Raw genomic sequence first — 20,095 nt, 5'->3', positions numbered from 1 at the left:
TGTGGGCAGCAAGCAGCTTAGAAACTCTGAAGTTATTCAGTGCTCCCCCTCGTGGGTAAGTAGATAAAAATGTAGATACTAAAGTGACTGCTAAAAGTAATCTATTTCCGGGCTTCCCCGGTGGCGCAGCGGTTGAGCGCGGGGTTGCGAAGCTGCCCGCAGCCTCTGCAGTGCCGGTTCGATCCCCGGCTGCTCCCCGGCCACCAGAGGAGGGTCCCACATGGCGCGCAGACCTCTCCTGCCGCCCGCTGCTCCCCTCAGCAGTGTACTTCGGTCCTTCTGCCTGTTCTGCATCCTGCTCTGACTCTGGTGAATTCTCTCACCCTCCCGCGCATCTGACTGTACCCAGTGCTTGTATGAATAAATAAATAAATAAATAAATAAATCTTAAAAAAAAAAAAAAAAAAAAAGTAATCTATTTCCATGGATTAAAGAACTAGACATAAGACCTGAAACCATAAAATATATAGAAGGAAATATAGGCGAAACACTACGGGATTTGCACATCAAAGACATCTTTACAGACACATCACCCAAAGCAGTGATAGTGAAGGCAAAGATAAACAGCTGGGACTACATCAAATTAAAGAGCTTCTGCACAGCAAAAGAGACAATAACAAAAACAAAGAGAAACCCCACCAACTGGGAGAACATTTTTGCACCCAACACTAATGATAAAGGACTGATCACAAAAATCTGCAAAGAGCTGATGAGACTCAACAACAACAAAGAAAATAATCCAGTTCAAAAATGGGCAGAAGAGCTAAAAAGAAACTTCTCTGAAGAGGAAATGCAAATGGCCAACAGGCATATGAAAAAATGTTCAACATCACTTGTCATCAGGGAAATGCAAATCAAAACTACCATGAGATACCATCTCACACCAGTGAGAATGGCACATATTAAAAAAACTAGCAACAACAAATGTTGGCGAGGGTGTGGAGAAAAAGGAACTGTCCTGCACTGCTGGTGGGAGTGCAAACTGGTCCAACCACTGTGGAGAGCTGTGTGGAGATTTCTGGACCTACTAAACATAGAGCTTCCATATGATCCAGCAATTCCACTCCTAGGTATTTACCCAAAGGACACAGAAACATCAATTCCAAAGAACACCTGCACCCCTATGTTTATAGCAGCACTGTTTACAATAGCTAAGCTTTGGAAACAGCCCAAATGCCCAAAAATAGATGACTGGATCAAGAAGATGTGGTACATATACACCATGGAATATTACTCAGCATTCAAAAAAGATAAACACATGCAATTTGCAGCAACATGGATGGCGCTGGAAGGAATCATGCTCAGCGAAATAAGCCAAAAAGAAAAAGAAAAATACTGGATGGTCTCACTCATAGCAGGAATCTAGAAAACTTAAATAAGGGACCAGGAAAATGAATAACTATAAGAAAGTGAAAATCAAAACCAACAAAAAACTATGAACCAGAGACACTTTTAGGGGGGCGGGGGCGGGAGGGGAGGGATTGGGGTCAGAATGGGGGGGCTGCAATTGTATGGGGAATATAACAATAAAAAAAAAATAAAAGTAATCTATTTCTTTAGGCGGGAGAATACATTTAGTCTGGTGAATAAGCCTGCAGTCATTTATTGTTACAATCTCACACACTACCAGAAAGCCTGAGGGAGGGCCACAGTGTTAGTTTCTCCTAGGGAACAAATTAGCTGTTCATCAGACCTGGTGCCAGTGGCACCAGTGTTAACTCCATCTTCATTCAATGAAAAGACCTTAGCTCAATCTTTACTCAATGAAAAGACCGTGGGCGTTACTTTGAGATCTTGGGGATTCCTAGAAGGGGGCCATCCTTAGACTATTTTCCCAAGTCCAATAGCACATTCTTTACTGGCTTCTCAAAGTACCCAGCAGAGCAAAGGCAGGGAGAGAAGAAAGCACAGCAGTTTCCTGCCCTTGGCAACCTCCTGCCTCCCCTCCACCAGGCCAGGGAAAAACCCAATTCACATTGGTTGGCAGGTTGGAGGAAAAGAAGAGGTGGAGGGTGGAGGTTTTGGTGAGACAGTGGTAAAAGGTCTGAGCACACAGGCACAGGGAAAATAGGTAGGGACACTTCCAGGGCACCCCCTTAAATAAGAGAGCAGAGGGCACAGGAGTGTTGGGCAGGGAGAACGAAAGGGTAGAAGGACGAGTGGGCACCAGCCCCAGGTGGGCCAGGCCCTCTGTACATAACTAACACAGATGTTCAGAAGTGGGATTAAGGGAGTCCTTGGGCCCCAGCCAGGAAGTGGTGGAGACACTCAAGGATGAGGGAGGATCAAAGTCACCAAGCTCCACCTTGAAGTGGCGATGAGCCACTGGAGTGGAAGGATCTAGAAACTTCGAACTAGCACCTCCATCTGTGTGGTGACAGGCACTTAGAGGTCAGCCGGACTGCACCTGTGAAGAGAGCTTGGCGTTGAGGCAGCAACGACAAGCTCCTGGCTGAGTCCAACTGTCTGGAGAATTTGAAATCTGGAAGTGTAGAAGTCATCCAAAGATTGCGCATGCCACCTTTCGCCTCACCTCTCCTGCAGTCTGTGGGCTTTCTATGCAGAGTCCATATGCTTGCGTGCTACCAGCCTTTGCCCGTGCAGGTCCTCCTGCTGAGAGAACCGTTCCCATCTTTTTTGTTTTTTTTTAAACAGTTTTTTTTTTTTTTTTATTTTTTGCATAGAAAAACTGGAGTGTAGGCCAGAGGTGGGGTGAGAGGAGACAGAGTACGAAGCAAAACAGGTGGATCTGCCGAGGGGAACAGCGGGCAAGACACGAGAGATCTGCTGCACCTTCCACACTCCTCCAATGCTCTGGCTTCCCATGCCCTCCAATGCTTTGGCCCGGTCCCCCCTTGAATGTATGAGGATCCTTCTATAAATGAGGCAGCCAGAGTGGGACACATGCATTCACTCCCATTTCTACCCAACATTTATAAAACTGGACAATGGCTAACACTGCAACAGAAATCAGTAGCTGAGTCAGAAATGGGAGTCACATACTCCGGTCCCTAACCAGTCATATAATTCCTTACTAATGTTTGTCCTGGATTAGTAACTTGACCCAGTTAAATGCCCACTGGTACACATTCAGTGGTCAGTTCCATGCCCTTTCTGACTCCAAATCTCTTGATAATCCTGCACAGCCCTCACCCCAGTGTGAGACAAAAGGGAATGCCAGCAGCTGGTTCTGCCAGGGGTCAGGGTAGCAGCTGGTGGCAGGTATGGGGGAGAGCATAGATTAGAAAAAAATATGTCCCCTTCAGGTCAAATCAATACATTGAACAATATATATTTCCTGAGAACCCAATTCTTGGAGCTTAGTTTTAGTAGGGAAGAGGGACAAAGTAAAGACACATAAGACAGATTAAAGGTGATCACTGCTACAGAAAAAGAACAGAACAGGGTAAGGAGCACTGGGGTGGAACTGGGGGCAGTTTACAATTCTTATATAGGCCCAATTGAAAGAGTCACAGGTTAAGGAGATGAGGGAGCTGGGGAAAGTCATTCTGGACAGAGGGACAACAGAGACACAAGGCTGCTGATTTCTTACGTTAAAAAACCACACTTAAGATACAGGTCTAGTTTGTTAGAAACAAAATTAAACAGAAAAAGGATTGCTGGCCACATACAAATTATTACTTCCCCCCCCCCATATTTATCTCAGGACAATAAAGCACAGGCTGTTAACTTGATAAATCTTACTACGTTTTCAAAGTCTAGTACTCAAGGCAAAGGAGGGATATGTAGGCACTTCACAGGAACCCTTCCAGAAGAGATGGCAGCAGTCAAAAAAACCTTTTTGCCCATTTTCTTCTTTATGAGGAGGGGTCTTCAGGAAACATGTAACACCCTGGACACAAACTTTGTTACTAGCTGTAGCTCATGTGAAACAGAAGACCAGCACAAAGTGGACCGTAAGAAATAATGACATCTAATAAACAAACATACAAACCACACAATTAAATGAGACGCCGGTGTACACAGCACTGACAAGCTCTAGCTCCAAAGTCCACAGAGGGAGAAAACATCCAGACCACAACTGCCTTTCTATTAAATCTCTAGCATCAGTTGTTCTCGGCTCTAAATAGCCATATAATTACTCCACCTTTTAAAATGAATACACCGTGATTTGGGTCTGCTGGCTTCTTCTCTTTTATGGGACTATAAATATGGGATTATAGATAGCTATCCTCACAGATACTTGCTACCAACAACGACAAAGCCAAGAGACGAGCATTAAATTTGTATCTTTTGGGACAGCTGGTACATCAAATCCTTAATCCCCCTCCTCCTTTCCTTTCCCCTCTCTCTAAAGCATGTGCACATGGTGGGCACAGCTTTCCACTGTCCTCAAAGCTTTTTTTTTTTTTTTAAGATTTATTTATTTATGCATACAAGAACTGGGGTACAGGCCAGAGATGTGGGGGGGAGGGGGGGTGAAAGGAATCACCAGAATGGGGAACAGAACAGGCAGACTGACTGAAATACACTGCTGAGGGGAGCAGCGGGCAAGTCAGGAGAGGTCTGCTGCACCATATGGGTAGCTCCCTGGATGGCCAGGGACTGGCTAGTGCTGCAGTGGCTGCGGATAGCTTCAAAGGTTGCGTCTTAACCCCTTTCGCCACCAGGGAGGCCCTGTCCTCAAAAATTTTCATTACCATTTCCAATATTCAAATGTGGATCACATCTGGTTGTCAAACAGAAAAACAAACTGCCCAGAGGATAAATAATGAGTCACTACATAAGGTATGCACTAATAAAAATTTAATATCATAAAACAAATCAGAAAAACAGGGGAACAATTTTTGAAGCATTCACAATTAAAGTGGAAAGGGACAAAATTATAAGGCAGCCATCCATGGAATGATTTCATGTTTACAAAGGATCCAGAAAAAGGGACATTTAAAGTCATTGTTCAGGCTGCTGAGCCAGGGGAGCTGTAGTGCTGTCCCAGGAGACTTCCAACTTGCTAGAAGATGATATCAGAACACACCAATCCTTGTGTTAAGCTGGGCATATCTAGAGAATTCCTCAAGTTTGTCTAGTCCTTTCCTACCAGTCACACATTTCCCTCAGGTCTCCTGAGGTCAATGGAGATGTCTCACTTACAAGGGGACTAGCTACATCCTTGGTTTTAATTTCGCAGATTCACCACCAGTGCTCTTTGGGTGATGGAGACCATTCTGTATTGAGCAGAAATTTTCTAATGCAAAGCAAGTTCCCCCTGGAGAATACTTTACAGACGGTTCTCATCTTGCACTGTAGCAGTTAAGGAATGTTCTTTGGCAGCTTCTGCCATTGACAGCAGTGCCCATGTTCAGTACCTAGTTACCATGTATCTGAGGGGTTTAATACACTCCAATGCTGGTGTGCCCTCCTAGTTCCAGTTCTTGAAAAAAGAGAAAAACCAGGCAGTGACACTTAGAAGCAGGCCAGTTAAATAAAATAAAATAAACAACACAAAACTCCACAATTACATTTTCTCTTTTACAAAAAAACTGAACACTCAAAACAGCCATCTCTTTTTTTCCTAATGATTTGTAATACAGGCACAGGGCTGACTCTACTGTTTGGAATAGGAAAATAAAAAAGTGAAAGGAGGAGGAAAGAACACATAGCCTCTGTGGGTAGTACCATTTCCAACTCTCTACTCCAGAGCAGAACCTTGATCTAAAACAAATCTGGCAAGAGCATGCACAGCAAAGCCATCAGACCTGGAACATTGCTGCTTTGGGGAGATGGGGGCTGATAAGCAATTCACTGGGGAACATGAGGGGATAGATCAGTAGTACTTTTTCAGTTTAATTTTCCACCTAAGAGAATACTTAGAATCTGAAGAAAGTCTATCCCTACCAAGGAAGAAGAGTCCAATTGCAATTAACATTAACTTTGGTTATGAGGAAGGACTATCATCGATTACATCTCTTTGGTAGCCAAAAATTCCACCTGTAATCATGGCAGCAACTTAAGTATGACCAATGTTTTCAAAGGTGAGAAAGCGTTAAGGCATCCCCATCTAATGAGGCAGTTTTAAACAAGAGGAAAACGCAACTGAGATATGCCCAGAGAGGCCAACCACAAGTTGGCCTCTCCTGGAACAACATCTACTAAGAGCATGTCCCTCCCCCAGTGAAGGAGGCTCTGCCGTGCCACTCAGTTCCCTATGTTCTAAAGATGCATTTGAGCCCTGTAAGGTTAGTATGGCTATTTTTGCCTGCTGACCAGGAAATGGGGGTTTCCTGAGGCAACAGCTTTAAAATCTGGGAAAGCCCAGAGCTTCTGAGAGCTGATAGTCCATGAAAGGTTTGCTTGTTAATGTGAGGTTCAGAGGGGAAGGCAAATTTGGAAGTTCGATGGTTCGATCCTTGCCCTACCCAGCAAGATATTCTAGCCCAACTTTTAAGTGTGATGGCAAGGCACTGCTGAAAGAGGCTTTGGCCAGCAGAACAAATTTCTGATCATTGCACACGACGGTATGATAGAAAGTGCTACTATCCAAACCAAACCAGACACTAAAATGTGCTATTTATTGAACACAGTAAATCTGCAAGAGAATCAAGGCAGCCATATCATTTTGAAGGACCAGATAAAACCCCATGACTCTCATAAGCCAGGGTTGTTTTCAGGAAAATCACTAGGCCCTTCTGTATAATACCTCCTGTTGGCTTTAACATCAAATGCAATGGTTGCCACCAGTACACAAAACCATATCCTATATATACTACTTTGGTCTACAGTCAGCAGAGGGCCTGCAAGTTCCATTTCCAAGCTGCTGACCCAGTGAAAACTCTAGGAAGGAAATAAAGAAATCATAGGCATGCTGGCTTATGCATCATATAAAATGTTTTACAAACCTTAAGTTCACTGCCCTGAAGAAGAGTCTTGGTTTCCTCTTTATGTAGTGTGTTTTGAAATGGTACAGAAAATCAAAATAAATTAATAATACAATATTATACACTTATTTGATAACATAAGGTTTACAGGGATTTTGGCAAATAAGGAAAAATATCCTAGTTTGTTAAACACTTTTACTATCTCAATTGTTTAAATTACCAGAATATTAGTGATTGTACCACATTACATATGAGGAAATGATATCTTAAGGCTGCACTTGACACAAAGGTAACTTCATTGAAGGGAATAAAGAAAAGACAGTATTTTCTTCATCATCACAGTTCAAGAAGTGGTTGTCCTGATGAGAACTCAACTCACACATATATTAACATTGCCACCAGCAGTAAGCAGCATATTGCAGGGAGGAAGGGTTGAAGGGAAAAGTTAGGAGAAAAGCATGGAAAAGATGAAGTGACAGCAGACATGATTTCGGTAAGTTTTATATCAACAGGCAAACACTTCCCATTTGTGATACATCCTGACTTTCTTCACTGCTACAGGTGCTTATGTAATGTGACACTGACCAAGCTCTTCCCAAGGGCACCAAGTATTTGCCAGAGGGTCTGCTGGTCTGCTAAGAGAAATACTTAGAAAGAAAAAAAGGACACCATAGGTTTTGGTAATCTTACTTGTAAAAATGCTACTACAAAGATGTCAACAACTATTCAAATTCACTTAAAATTTAACACCCTTTAATTTCCAAAGATACTCTGGAATCTGACTGTCCTCGAAGGAAAGCCTAGGCCTTAATCTACTAGAATTTGGCTCTTCTATAAGAATGTTTTGGAGGCAGGTATTCTGCAGAAAACTTAAAAAGAAATGCTACAAAATACTAGTCACCTCTTTAGAAGCTAGTTCACCTCAGTTGCTCCATTTGATGGAATAGCAGGCTCTCTTTAGAGAGGCACGTGCAGTACGTCTCTCCAGACACCCCCTTCTCATGGATGTCTCGAGTATAAAGTCAGTTTCAACGTGTCTTGTCATCATTTTCCTGACTCTGGCCCCAAATTAACTACAATTATCTTTAGCATCTAAGACAGTGGGCATTATGACCTTCTATCAAGGCATGTGGCATAGATGCTAAAGCACCAGTAGTACACGGTGAAAACCATGTTAAAAATCAGTGGATAAAGTGGCAGAGCCTCTAAACTAAGAGATTTAGCTTAATTACAGAACACTGTCCTTTCATAATTACTGTTCCATTGTGAGCATGAAGTTCTCCACTTTTCCTTAAAACGAAATTCCATCTTCCCTGAGAATAGGGTTAAGAAAAACATCAAAACTCCAAATGCCAAGGGCCCTTTAAAAGACAACACAACGGAATGTCTATGTCCAATCCTATGTGTTGTTTCTACTCTAAAAGCTTTCCATTACTCCAGGTTTTAATCTCACCTCCCTCTGGACTCTAGGAATACAGGTGGAGATGGGCAAGGTGAGACAAGAGACGGAGGAAGTGAGCAGCTGTCAGGTGCCGGCTCGTCTCACGGGATGGTAAACGGCCATAGGTTGAGGCTGGAACCAGATTAATGCTGGTGTCCTATTGACAGGATGAGTGGGATGAGGCAACCCAGAACCAGGGCTGCCACTTCCAGGCGGCTGAGGCCTCTCCCCCCAGCGGGGTCAGATTTGTGACTGTGCCCCATTCCGCCCACCTCAGGGAGGACGTGTACTGTAGCAACATAAAGAAATGTCCCAGCAGAGAAAAGCATGGCCACTCCAGTGGCATTGACCTCTGAAAGGGCTTCTTTACTGCTCTGTGAATTAAGAGAGAGAAGAAAAATTAAGTCAAGTAAAACTCAGGCACAGGAAGAAGTTCCAATAAAAAATAACTTGTAACTGGTGCTATCTGTGATCCTGGGGACATTCTGAGGTCAGAGAGATTTTATGTTATTATGGAAAGCTTCCAAATATGGATTCAAGACTATTGGTGATGTACATAATTTCTTTTTCAAACAAAATTCAAGTCTCCTTGAACAGGTTTGGTGTGTACTTTTCCTAAGATGGAATCAACAGTACCATAATGCAGATACTAAATTTCACATATTCACTTATTTATTCTTACTAATATTTAATAAACATCCTCTATGCATGCACCACCAGGCTATAGGGTGGTGGGAGATACAGCAGTAGTCAAGTGGGTACCTGCTCTACAGAGCTTAGAAACAGCTCATAGCTAATCTTTATACAATTAATTTCAAGCTTTTCCATTAAAAAAATGGACCTATGGACTAAGACAATTAATTAAAATTTTAAGAACAGGTAACATGTAACTCCATGCCTCCAGAATTATTAATGCCTGTCAAAAGTGCTAAAAACATACTGATTAACAAGGTGATAAGTAGGGCAGTATTAAACAAAGAACTACTTATTGCTCATTGACTGAAAGATAAGACTCTTCAGATGAACAAGAAGAGGCTTTATAACAACTCATTTGTTAATAATCCTGATAAACAAACCCTTGGTTAATAGGACCTTAACCATTTTTTGACCATCTAATTTCTCACGTTTCTTTTTTTTTTTAATATTTTACTTTATATAATTCTTACATCATTTTTTCATTTTTGCACAATGTATGCGTTTTCATTTTGGTTATATTCCCCATACAATTGCATCCCCCCTTATTTTGACCCTAATCCTTCCTCTCCCCGCCCCCTCCCCTGCTGTAGTTTGTTTCTAGTTTATAATTGCCTGTTGATTTTGATTTTCACTTTGTATTAATTAGTCTTTTTCCTGATCCTTTATTTAGATTTCCTAAATTCCTGCTATGAGTGAGACCATCCGGTATTTTTCTTTTTCTTTCTGACTTACTTCGCTGAGCATGATCCCTTCTAGCTCCATCCATGTTGCTGCAAACTGCATCTTACGTTTCTTTTAATACATGTTTTACTGTATCATGTATCAGATATGAATTGAATGGCATTCAGAAGAATCAGTGGCTTAGAGACAGTATGGGGGAAAGCAGTTCCCATGAACTAGACTTGAGAAGAAGACCAGAAGATCTTCTTCTGTTGTCTGCCAGTTGACATTTAAGTAAAATGGGGGCGGGCGGGTGGGGGGGGGGTTGCTCAGCACTGCAGCCTTAGCAGAAAGAATGGGAAGGTCCAAATTCAACAAGAGGAGAGAATGCCCAGGCTCTGAGCGGACAAATGACACATGTCACTTCAGGTCTGAAGCTATGTTCAGTGCTATCAGTGATATGAGAGCTGGCAGTACACGGATTTGCATCTTCGAGGAATAAAGATATCTCTCCGTATTTCCTACTGTTCTCAGAGTTGCTGCATGGCATGTTAGTCCTGCTTCATGGGCCTACTTAAGCACTAAATATGTATTGTTGTGACTTATACATCTGTCAAGTAAAATTAGCATGTGTGGTTAGATACCTTATATTACAGATTGAAGTACTATCATGTATTTGTGCAAATATTTTTGGAACAGATAGAAAAATGTTTTTGAGCTAAATGAATAAGAAGATGCTCTAAATTTATGAAGAGGACTGACTTGGAATTAAGACGTTTACCTTGCACAGGTTTTTACTCCTCACTTTACCCTTTAGTTTGAGGGAGTAATTTATTGAAAAATTCAACACAAGAGACCATAAGTTCCAGCTAATCACAAGAGTAAGACATTTGTCTAGATAAGCTCGGAGTGAGACTCACCTTACTCAGTCCTAAGTAAGTCACCATGGACATAACTGGTGCTGCCAGTGAGAAGACCAGTAAGTGTTTTCTGATTCGATTCCGCTCTAGGCCAGCGTGCATTAAGAAGGAAACCAGCCCAAAGGCAGCTGGTGCCTGTAAAAGAAAAATACAGCAATATAGACTGCCTCTACATTAAGAAATATATGTCATTTGAACTACCTACAAAAAAGCCAGGCATTGTACTGAGACTGAATTCTGACTTTTAGGAATTCTTATTCTAAGCTAAGAAAATATCCCCACTTGTGTGTGTGTGTTTACTGGACAGCAGAAAGATAGAAATAGTTGAGACAATAATTTAAGAAAACAAAAATATGAACAAAAATTATTAAGAAACATAGAAATATGTTTCACATATGCTTTCACATGTTTCAAATATGCTCACAGCTTGTATGTATGACCACACACCAAAAAACCCTTCACAACTAAGTTTTAAGAAAATGATAGCAGGGCCTCCCCGGTGGCGCAGCGTTTGAGCGCTGGGTTGCGAAGCTGCCCGCGGCCTCTGCCGCACCGGTTCGATCCCCGGCTGCTCCCCGGCCACAGGAGGAGGGTCCCACATGGCGTGCAGACCTCTCCTGCCGCCTGCTGCTCCCCTCAGCAGTGTACTTCGGTCCTTCTGCCTGCTCTGCTTCCCGCTTTGGCTCTGGTGAATTCTCTCACCCTCCCGCGCTTCTGACTGTACCCAGTGCATGTATAAACAAACTAACAAAAAAAAAACACAAATAAATAAATAAATAAATAAAACATGCCTCTATTAAAAAAAAAAAAAAGAAAATGATAGCAAAAAAAAAAATTTTTTTTAAACAGATTGATTTATTCTATTCTCCAAAAATAATTATGAAATAACTAAAAAAAAAAAAAAAAAAAAAGTTTCCCATTCCAGGAAAATGTTAATGACCAAGAGAGATTTTAATTATGAATATACGCAATATCAAATCTTATACCAAAATGCCAAAATGTTGCTTACCTTATGTAGCATTATCGCCACAAACACAATTAACTGGACACTCGTCTGTGAAGTTGAAGCTGCTGCTCCCAAAGCAACACCGTCAGCTAAATTTGGGAAAAATGAAACAAACAATAAATGTCAACTGCTAACAGGGTAGTCGTTGAATGTGGGCTGCAGAGTCAGAGAGGGTTGGCTTTGACTGCCTGAAGATTACCTAGTCTTTCTGAACCTTAACCTTCTCATCTTTGCAATGGGCTTAATAAAGTAGAAGCTGCTGCTGCGTTCTTAAGGTTTTCATGAAGGTCAAATGAGATAACACACGTAAAGGATTTAGCCCAGAATACTCAATGTCAGCTATCGTTGTTGCTATTATTGGAAAAAGTATAAAGCTCAAAAATTAATTAATTACATTGTAATAATAAATATCCAAGAATTTTAAAGGAACCATTTCTCCATTTTTCAGATTAAAAAAATGACACTACAACTCTACAGAGAAGACCAATATAAACTTAGTAAGTAAATATTGGCTGAAAGGATGAATTTTTTGTTAAGAAAGGATGTATTTTTTGATTAGCAACTAGAAAGGTCCAGATAATAACAATGTGCCATCTTTCACCTGCCTTTGTTTGTCAATGGCAGAATCCTTCTACTGGAGCTAGTTCTGGGTCATGTTCTAAGGTATGACCAGTCAGCTATGCTCAGGCTTGTGTAGCCTGCCTCTTTCTAAACTGGCACTTTGGGTATATACTGGGCAGCAGTACAAAAGTGCCCAGGCTTTTTTCCAGACAAGATTATAGGGCAGATGTCAGCAAACTTCCTTAAATGCTCAGATAAGAAATAGTTCAGGTTTCACAGGCCATCTGGTCTCTCAAAACTACTCAAGTTGGCAGTTACTGCTCAAAACCAGCCATGGATAATACATAAACAAGTGGGGATGGCTGTATTCAAACAAAAGCTTTATTTTTGGACACAGCAATTTGAATTTCATGTAATTTTCATGTGCACAAGATATTTTACCTCATCCATTAAAAAATATAACCCTTTCCCAAAAGGAAGGCCAGACAAGCCTAGTGTTTAAAGAGGATGCTCCTTATATTGTAAACATGAAACCTCCCCTTGTGTGGCAGAAAAGAAAGGGGTTCTGCAATCCAACCCTACCTGCAGCATGGACGACCAGACCCAGCGTGGTGGTGATTTTGGAATTGGAAGGCCTTGCTGTTTCTGTATCTGAAGTAAGAACAAGAAAGTCAGTCATTAAATAATGTGAGACAGAAACTATTAGGACAGTGACCTAAAGATGAAAGGATTATTTGAAAGCTCCTAAAGTAGATTATTATTTTCCTGACTACTGTCTTTTTCCTTCTGCTTTAAACACATAAAAGTTTCTCCTGTCTAAAAAGATGGATAGGAGGGAAGTCTTCATTTGGCCCAGGCTTCCCTGAACAGACATGTCATCATCCCCTACTTGCCTCAAACCCCTTAACTGTCTACCCCTATGGAAAGTGCTCTGTGGCACCTCTGACCACTTCTTTTCAGACTAATCGACTTATCACTACCTACCGGCTCCCCTTCCTCAGTTTCCTACATCAAAAGTTCTGTCACATTTCTCTATTTCAATGCCACCATCCTAACCTCAATTTTAATCAACTCAAACCTAAATTCGCAATAGGTTCCTAACTGGTTTTCCTTTACTCTCATTTCTCCCTAATCTAACTCATCTTACACATCCTTTCCAGAGTCAGCCTTCTGAAACACCACCCTCCTGATGTGTCAGTTACTTTATTAAGAATCTGCTGCTTTTCAAATTCAATCAAAACTATTCTATAAAGTAGTTCCTTGAAGCCTTTATCAACTGGTATCAACTTATTTCTCTCTATTCAATATTCAGTATTCAGAAACTATAGTTTCCTTGTAACTGTAACAAAACACTGTCATTCTCCTTTCCTTAAATCTCATCCATAATTCTTGGCATTACTGAACTTCTCAGTTTGACAATATAAATATAAAACCAGACACTGTTCAAAGTCTCATTCTAGGACCACTTTCTTCAAGGAAAAAAAAAAAAATCAAAGATTAATTCCAGCTGAAAACAATTCTCCCCTTGCCTAGATATCAAAAGCTCAGTCTTGCTACTTCAGTTTCTTCTATAGCATCACCTTAGATACATGAAATGCTTTTCACTCAAGTGTCTCATATTAACTCAGACTGAATGTAAATTATACAGAATTAAAATTCCTACTTATTTCCATTTCTTTCTACATGTCTTAGAAAGTGTAACACACTGGACAGTGAAAAAAGTCATTATCTATATCACATGAATGTAACTGCTGTCACAGAAACTATCCAAGCACATAAATAATGTGCAAACAATGTAAATTTACAAGATGAGGACGTCAAAAATGCCAGATGAAATGACAGAACATTAATTTGTCAAAGAAATTTCAAGTAATTTAATCTTGACGAGCCTAGCACACAAAAGGAATGGTTTATAAGAAAAAGCATATATAAAGTAACATGTCATCCTTTTTCTACAAAATTTACCTTCTAATTAAAACACTGCAAGGAAGGACGCCAAACCCCTGATAGTTCTGAGACAACAAATATTGCAATATCACCCCAAACTGGGAATAATCATGTGACATTATTTGACAGGCTTGTTTGGCTTTTGTTTATAAAGTAACATCTTAAACAAAAATCAGACTTTAACATTACAGCACAGTTTTTATAAATCTACAAGACTTCAGCAAAATTAAAAAATATATTAAGTATTACTGATATTAAGAATACAAAAAATCCTGCAAACAGGTAAAACCAAGAAAGCCAACAGGGCCTCCCCCAGTGGTGCAGCAGGTTGAGCACTGCGCTGTGAAGCTGTCCGCAGCCTCTGCAGAGCAGGTTTGATTCCCAGCCGGCCAGAGAGAAACCCACATGGCGTGGTAGACTTCTCCTGCCTCGCCCGCTGCTCCCCTCAGCAGTGTCTTCTCCCCTCTGAAGCAGTGTCTTCAGTCCCTCTGCCTGTTGTGCTCCCTGCTCTGTCTCTGGTGAATTATCTCACCCTCCCTCCCGCACCTCTGACCTGTACCCCAGTTCTTGTACAAATAAATAAATCTTTTTAAAAAAAGAAAGCCAACAAAGTGACCGCAGAGCTAAAACAGAAGAAAGAATAGAAGAACACATGTTCGAGCTAATTCTTTGCATAGGATCGCAGGGCACTAATGGGCCCATGAATGTATTTAGAATTGAAATGGTGAGAATCATAAGAAAAATATCATAGAGGTCACGGTGGATGATTATGTTATGTTATGCAGCTGGAGTCAGCTACCATCCAACAGAGCATGCTTCTCATTTGTTATTTGTAATAAAGCACAAGAATAAAACCATATACTCCTAAATCAGTTTTTCAATGTTAGTCTTTGTGCGTGTAAAAAAAAAAATTCTATGGAAAAAATTAGAAATAGTAAATGCAAGGAGATTAAAAATCTTTCTAAACCAAAGGGTTTTTGTTTGTTTTTTATTCAAGTTTAATCCCATGATTAAAATTTTTTTTTTTTTTTAATTTTGGAAACTTGCTTCATCATTTGTCCTTATTGCTTTCTCTTTCTCTACCCATACAACACAAAAACACACATGCCGTTGAAAAGTTGTGTATGTAATTCTTTGCTTCGGTGTGTAGTTCCTATATTATATTTTCTTACATAATCACAGTACAATTTTCAACTTAAGTAAATTTAACACTGACACTTTTTTCTAATCTCTCTTGAATACTCCAATTTTGCCAATTACCCAAGAATGTCTTTCAGAGCATTTTCCTTCTTTCCAAGAAGGATCCAGTCTAGGATCACATAGTGCAATTAGTTGTATCTCTTTAGTTACCTCTTACCTGGAACATTTTCTCTGCCATTTACTTTTGTGACATTGATGTCTTTGGAGAATACATTCCCCTCCCTCAGCTTTTCTTGTTTTTAAAGAGAATGACCCTCCCTTTTGTTTGTCTGATGTGTCCTTAGATTTTGTATTCTTGGAGAGAATACAGAGATGATGCTTCTCAGGACATCACATATGGAGTCACGGGATATACACCTGCTGCTCAATGGCAATGTGCATTCTGGATTATATCTTAGACATGGCAAACACTATCTTGTTAGATACTCTGGATTCTATTATATTCCTCCAAATAATGTTTTGTTTTGCTTTAAGTAACTTAGTTTGGACCAAACTAAGTTCTGACTTTTCAACAACTGCTCAACTCTCAGCTTAATTCTTCATCTTTAGTTGAGCAGGCTGGTATCTGCCTATGAAAGCATGGTTCAGGGCTTAGTCAGAGACGAGGGCAAATTTATACATAGAATTTGGGGCTATTGTTTTTCCGTCTCCCTTGTAAGATTCTCCCTTCACATTCCAGTGGCTCTAGTTGCCCTGAACTCTGTCCTCTGGTTCCTTTGGCCAGAAAGAAAGCTTTCTACCAGTTTTGGTGATCTCACTGGGTGTAAATTAAAGAGCAGTAAAAGTAGGAAACTCACCCTGTTCCAAATGTTGACTCCCCTCCAGAATTTGCCTGCTCTAGTTGACTCCAGTATCATTAGGCAGTGGGTTTTGTTTTGTTTCAATTTTGTCTAAAGTTTACAGTTATCTGTAGAGGGTTGGTCTGATAGGAACTTACTTGGCCACACTGAAAGCAGAACACCAGTGACATTAAGGTATTATCTGATTTCTTCATTATTTCTTTTTTCACTAGCAACTAACAAGCAAATCAAAATTTACCCCTTAAACTTAACATTCATTGTTGATTCTTGCCTAAGCCAACTTTTGTCATGAAGGTTGCAAAAAGATTATTTTCTAACTCTAGTTAGTTGATTTTTAGCATTCTATTGTAAGCAAGTGCTATCTCCACCCATCCACCCATCTGCTATATATCTGTCTACTTAACTACCTACTTACCGACCTATCTGTCTACCTACCTACTGATATCTATCATTCATGTGGCTGGGCTCATCCAATCCTATTTTCAATACTTTATATTTCATTATGTTCTTAATTATTCCGGCACTCAAATTGTTCTAGTTTTGGCCAGTGGGAGCTTCTTCAGGCTGGCTCCTATATCCCATGCCATGTTTTCATATTCTTTCTTACTTTTTTCCAATGATTAGATGTCCCAAGTTCATTCTGTACTTACACTGGCCCTGCTCTGGAATCAATCATTTCTCTGAAAAGTACCCTGGTATGCTTATTATTAGAGCAGTGTCTTTACTTCTGGACTCTCTCTGCAAATAGTTAGGACATACATGCATGTATACATAAACACACATATATATGTAAACATATATATACAAACACATTTTAAAAATCATGAGTCCAATACTTTCAAGTTCAATTCATCCCCTTAGGGTTCTTTCTTGCCTTCCCCCCCTTCCATATTTATATGGCTCTTCTTCCATAGTGAGAGACTCTGATTCTACCAATATCAACAATTTACTTATTTGTTCAATTCTATAATATATCTAAAACAGTTTAAGAATTGTTTTATCCATACAATTACAAAAAGCAAAGCCTGCTAAAAAGAGTTGAGTATTTGTTTATTTCTTCCTAACTCCACCCAAGACTAATGGTATATAAACATATATACTACATTCATAAGTGACTTGAATTATTTTTTAAACCCCCTTTAGTGTGACTATGTTATTCATTTGAAATATAATTCATGTTTCAGTGAGTTCCATCCTTGATTTTGTTTTCTTTTTTGAATATGGAAAAGATTAACATGTTTCCAAAATCAAAACTGTATCAAAAAGGCATGTCCAGAGTGAGATCCCTGTTGCTGAATTTTGGGGGCAAATAACTAAGGCCTGATGGGAACACGACTTCTAACATGTGGCTGGAAGGCTGTGATCATTTTTGCTGGCTATAGCGGGGTCTCAAGATGAAACTGAATTCTGTCTGGGCAAGAGATGTGCTTATATGCACAAAGCAAAGAACACCACAGTGACTGGTGGCAAACTGAAATAAAATGTAGAGTAATCTGGGGAAAGGTAACTCCTGACTAATTCCTAATGATTAGAAAAAAGTAAGAAAGAATATGAAAACATGGCATGGGATATAGGAGCCAGCCTGAAGAAGCTCCCACTGGCCAAAACTAGAACAATTTGAGTGCCGGAATAATTAAGAACATAATGAAATATAAAGTATTGAAAATAGGATTGGATGAGCCCAGCCACATGAATGATAGATATCAGTAGGTAGGTAGACAGATAGGTCGGTAAGTAGGTAGTTAAGTAGACAGATATATAGCAGATGGGTGGATAGGTGGAAATAGCCACCTGGTTCATGCCAAATTCCAGTTGCTTTGGACACACAATCCATGTGACCGTTTGAGGATTTAAAATTACTGAAAAGGCAATAAATAAAAGTAGATTTGTCCTTCTGTTTTTTAAAAAAAAGACACATCCATGAAAACATTGTACCATCCTATAACCCTTTGGACCCATCACACAGTCCAACCCCCACTCTCTCCAGGCATTCAGCTTTGTTTTCTAGCTGATTCTTAAGTTTCTTTTTCATAAAAGCTTAAGTGAGTGTGTGTAGTTGGGATGGGTCCATTTATACAGATTTTCTAAATGATGTAAATTTATAATATTGATAAATACAGAAGAATATAAATGTATTTTCTCATGATTTTCTGGTAACATTTTCTTTATTTCTAGCTCACTTTATTGTAAGAACACGGCATATAATACATTTAACATATAAAATATATGCTAACTGTTTATACTACTGGTAAGACTTTCAATCAAAACAGGCTATTAATAGTTGTTTTTGGGGAATCAAAAGTTATGAGGATCTTATATGAGGGTTAGTGGCCCTAACCCCCATATTGTTCAAGGGTAAACTGCGTGTGGGTAATTTTATTTATTTCCCCTTGTTTCTCATGCAAAACATAGTATATATGATGGATGTTCATTTACATTTACGTTACATTTTTTACTTAACAATATTTCCTGGAAATTTCTCCCTAGCTGTTCAGAGATCTGATACGTCATTGTTTTTCATAGCTACACAGAATTATAATATATAATACACCACACTTCATTCAACCAAACCTCCATGACAGTATGTATAAGTGGTTTTACCATGATAAATAATGCTGCATTGAATAATCATACACATAGGTATTTCCATATCAGAACTGTGTTATCAGAATAAATGCCTAGAAGTAGAATTTTGGGGTTAAATATTAAATACATATGCATTTATTTATTAGCTACTGCCAAATTCCCCTGCACAGGGCTGTACCATTTTGCATTCCTACAACAATTTTGCATTGCCACAACTTGGGCAATAAAGTGTATTGCTGATTTTTTCAAGTTTTGCCTTATAGACGAGAAATGGCATCTTAGTGGAGTTTTGATTTGCATACTTCTTAAAATAAAATTGAGCATCCTTTCATGTGTTTAAGGATCATTTTTGTATCTTTTCATGAACTACCTGTTCTTTTCTTTTGCCCGCTTTTCTACAGAATCTTTATAGACCAAGGATTATTAACATGGGGTCCACAGAGAACACAGAATATAGGGGATATCTGTGACATTAATTTGGGGGGAAATGCATTCTTCTTTTTACTAACCTCTAACTGAAATTTAGGATTCCCTTTCATCATAAATATGGGGTCAAAATAAGGGGGTTGCAATTGTATGGGGAATATAAAAATAAAATTTATTTTTAAATAAATATATAAATAAATAAATATAGACAAAAACCCTAGGTTGTATCAGTACAATCTGTACTTGATGGTCAACAGGAATCAGGTAATTTTACATTATTTTACAGTTATAGATATCTTCATATTATCACTCATCTATGACTCATCACTTCTCTAAATCAAGAACTTAAAAGAACTGCCTGCACACTGCATGGATACAATCTTCCCATCTGCAAATGCCATATATGTAATGAAGTTGGGCAACCATCCCGGCACCAGGTTGTAAAAATCATGGAATCTCTCACTGGGGACAAGGAGACCTATGCTGTTTTCCAGTAGGTTCTTACCTACAAAATTCTCTTATCACTGGATTTGAAGAAAGATGTCTATAAACCCCTACACCTATTAGAACTCTCCCGAAATTATTTCTATCCCAGTGGTATCAAAGTTGTATCATGAATCAGAATCCTTTATTTACTATCAACCAACCATATCAAAGATGTTCATCTAGTCAGAGATGAATTCACTGACCTTAAGACAAAAAAGTTACTGTAACTAGAATAAAAGTGAAGTCTTACAGAATTCTAGTTGTCCTTGAGAGAAGTTTATCATTCCTTAGAAACAAGCTTAAGATGTTTAAGTAAATTTATTTTTTAAAGATTTATTTATTTAATTTATTTATACATACAAGAACTGGGGTGTAGGCCAGAGGTGCGGAGGGTGGGGGTAGGGTAGAGAAGGGTAAGAGGAGGTCTCACTCCCTAGCCAGGGATGGAACTCATGCCACAGTGGCTGGTGATAGCTTCATAGCACTGAGACTTAACCCCTGCGCCACCAGGGAAGCTCAAAATGTTAAAA

General features: G+C 39.6%; 1 protein-coding gene across 1 annotated transcript in view; it reads right to left on the bottom strand.

The window, feature by feature from the left end:
* Positions 1 to 8,060: 8,060 nt before the first annotated feature.
* Positions 8,061 to 20,095, bottom strand: part of SLC39A9 (solute carrier family 39 member 9) — a 39,870-nt gene continuing 27,835 nt past the window's right edge. Inside the window, exons 4-7 of the mRNA XM_037503569.2 lie at positions 12,703 to 12,771; positions 11,563 to 11,648; positions 10,554 to 10,688; positions 8,061 to 8,651 (exon numbers count right to left, since the gene is read on the bottom strand). Coding sequence (XP_037359466.1) covers positions 8,421 to 8,651; positions 10,554 to 10,688; positions 11,563 to 11,648; positions 12,703 to 12,771 — 521 coding nt within the window. The 3' untranslated portion in view covers positions 8,061 to 8,420. The remainder of the gene's footprint in view (positions 8,652 to 10,553; positions 10,689 to 11,562; positions 11,649 to 12,702; positions 12,772 to 20,095) is intronic.

This window comes from Talpa occidentalis, unplaced genomic scaffold (assembly GCF_014898055.3).
Source record: "Talpa occidentalis isolate TD23 unplaced genomic scaffold, MPIMG_talOcc4v2.1 talOcc4.11, whole genome shotgun sequence".
Lineage (NCBI taxonomy): Eukaryota > Metazoa > Chordata > Mammalia > Eulipotyphla > Talpidae > Talpa > Talpa occidentalis.
This window is presented reverse-complemented; position numbering and strand designations above follow the sequence as displayed.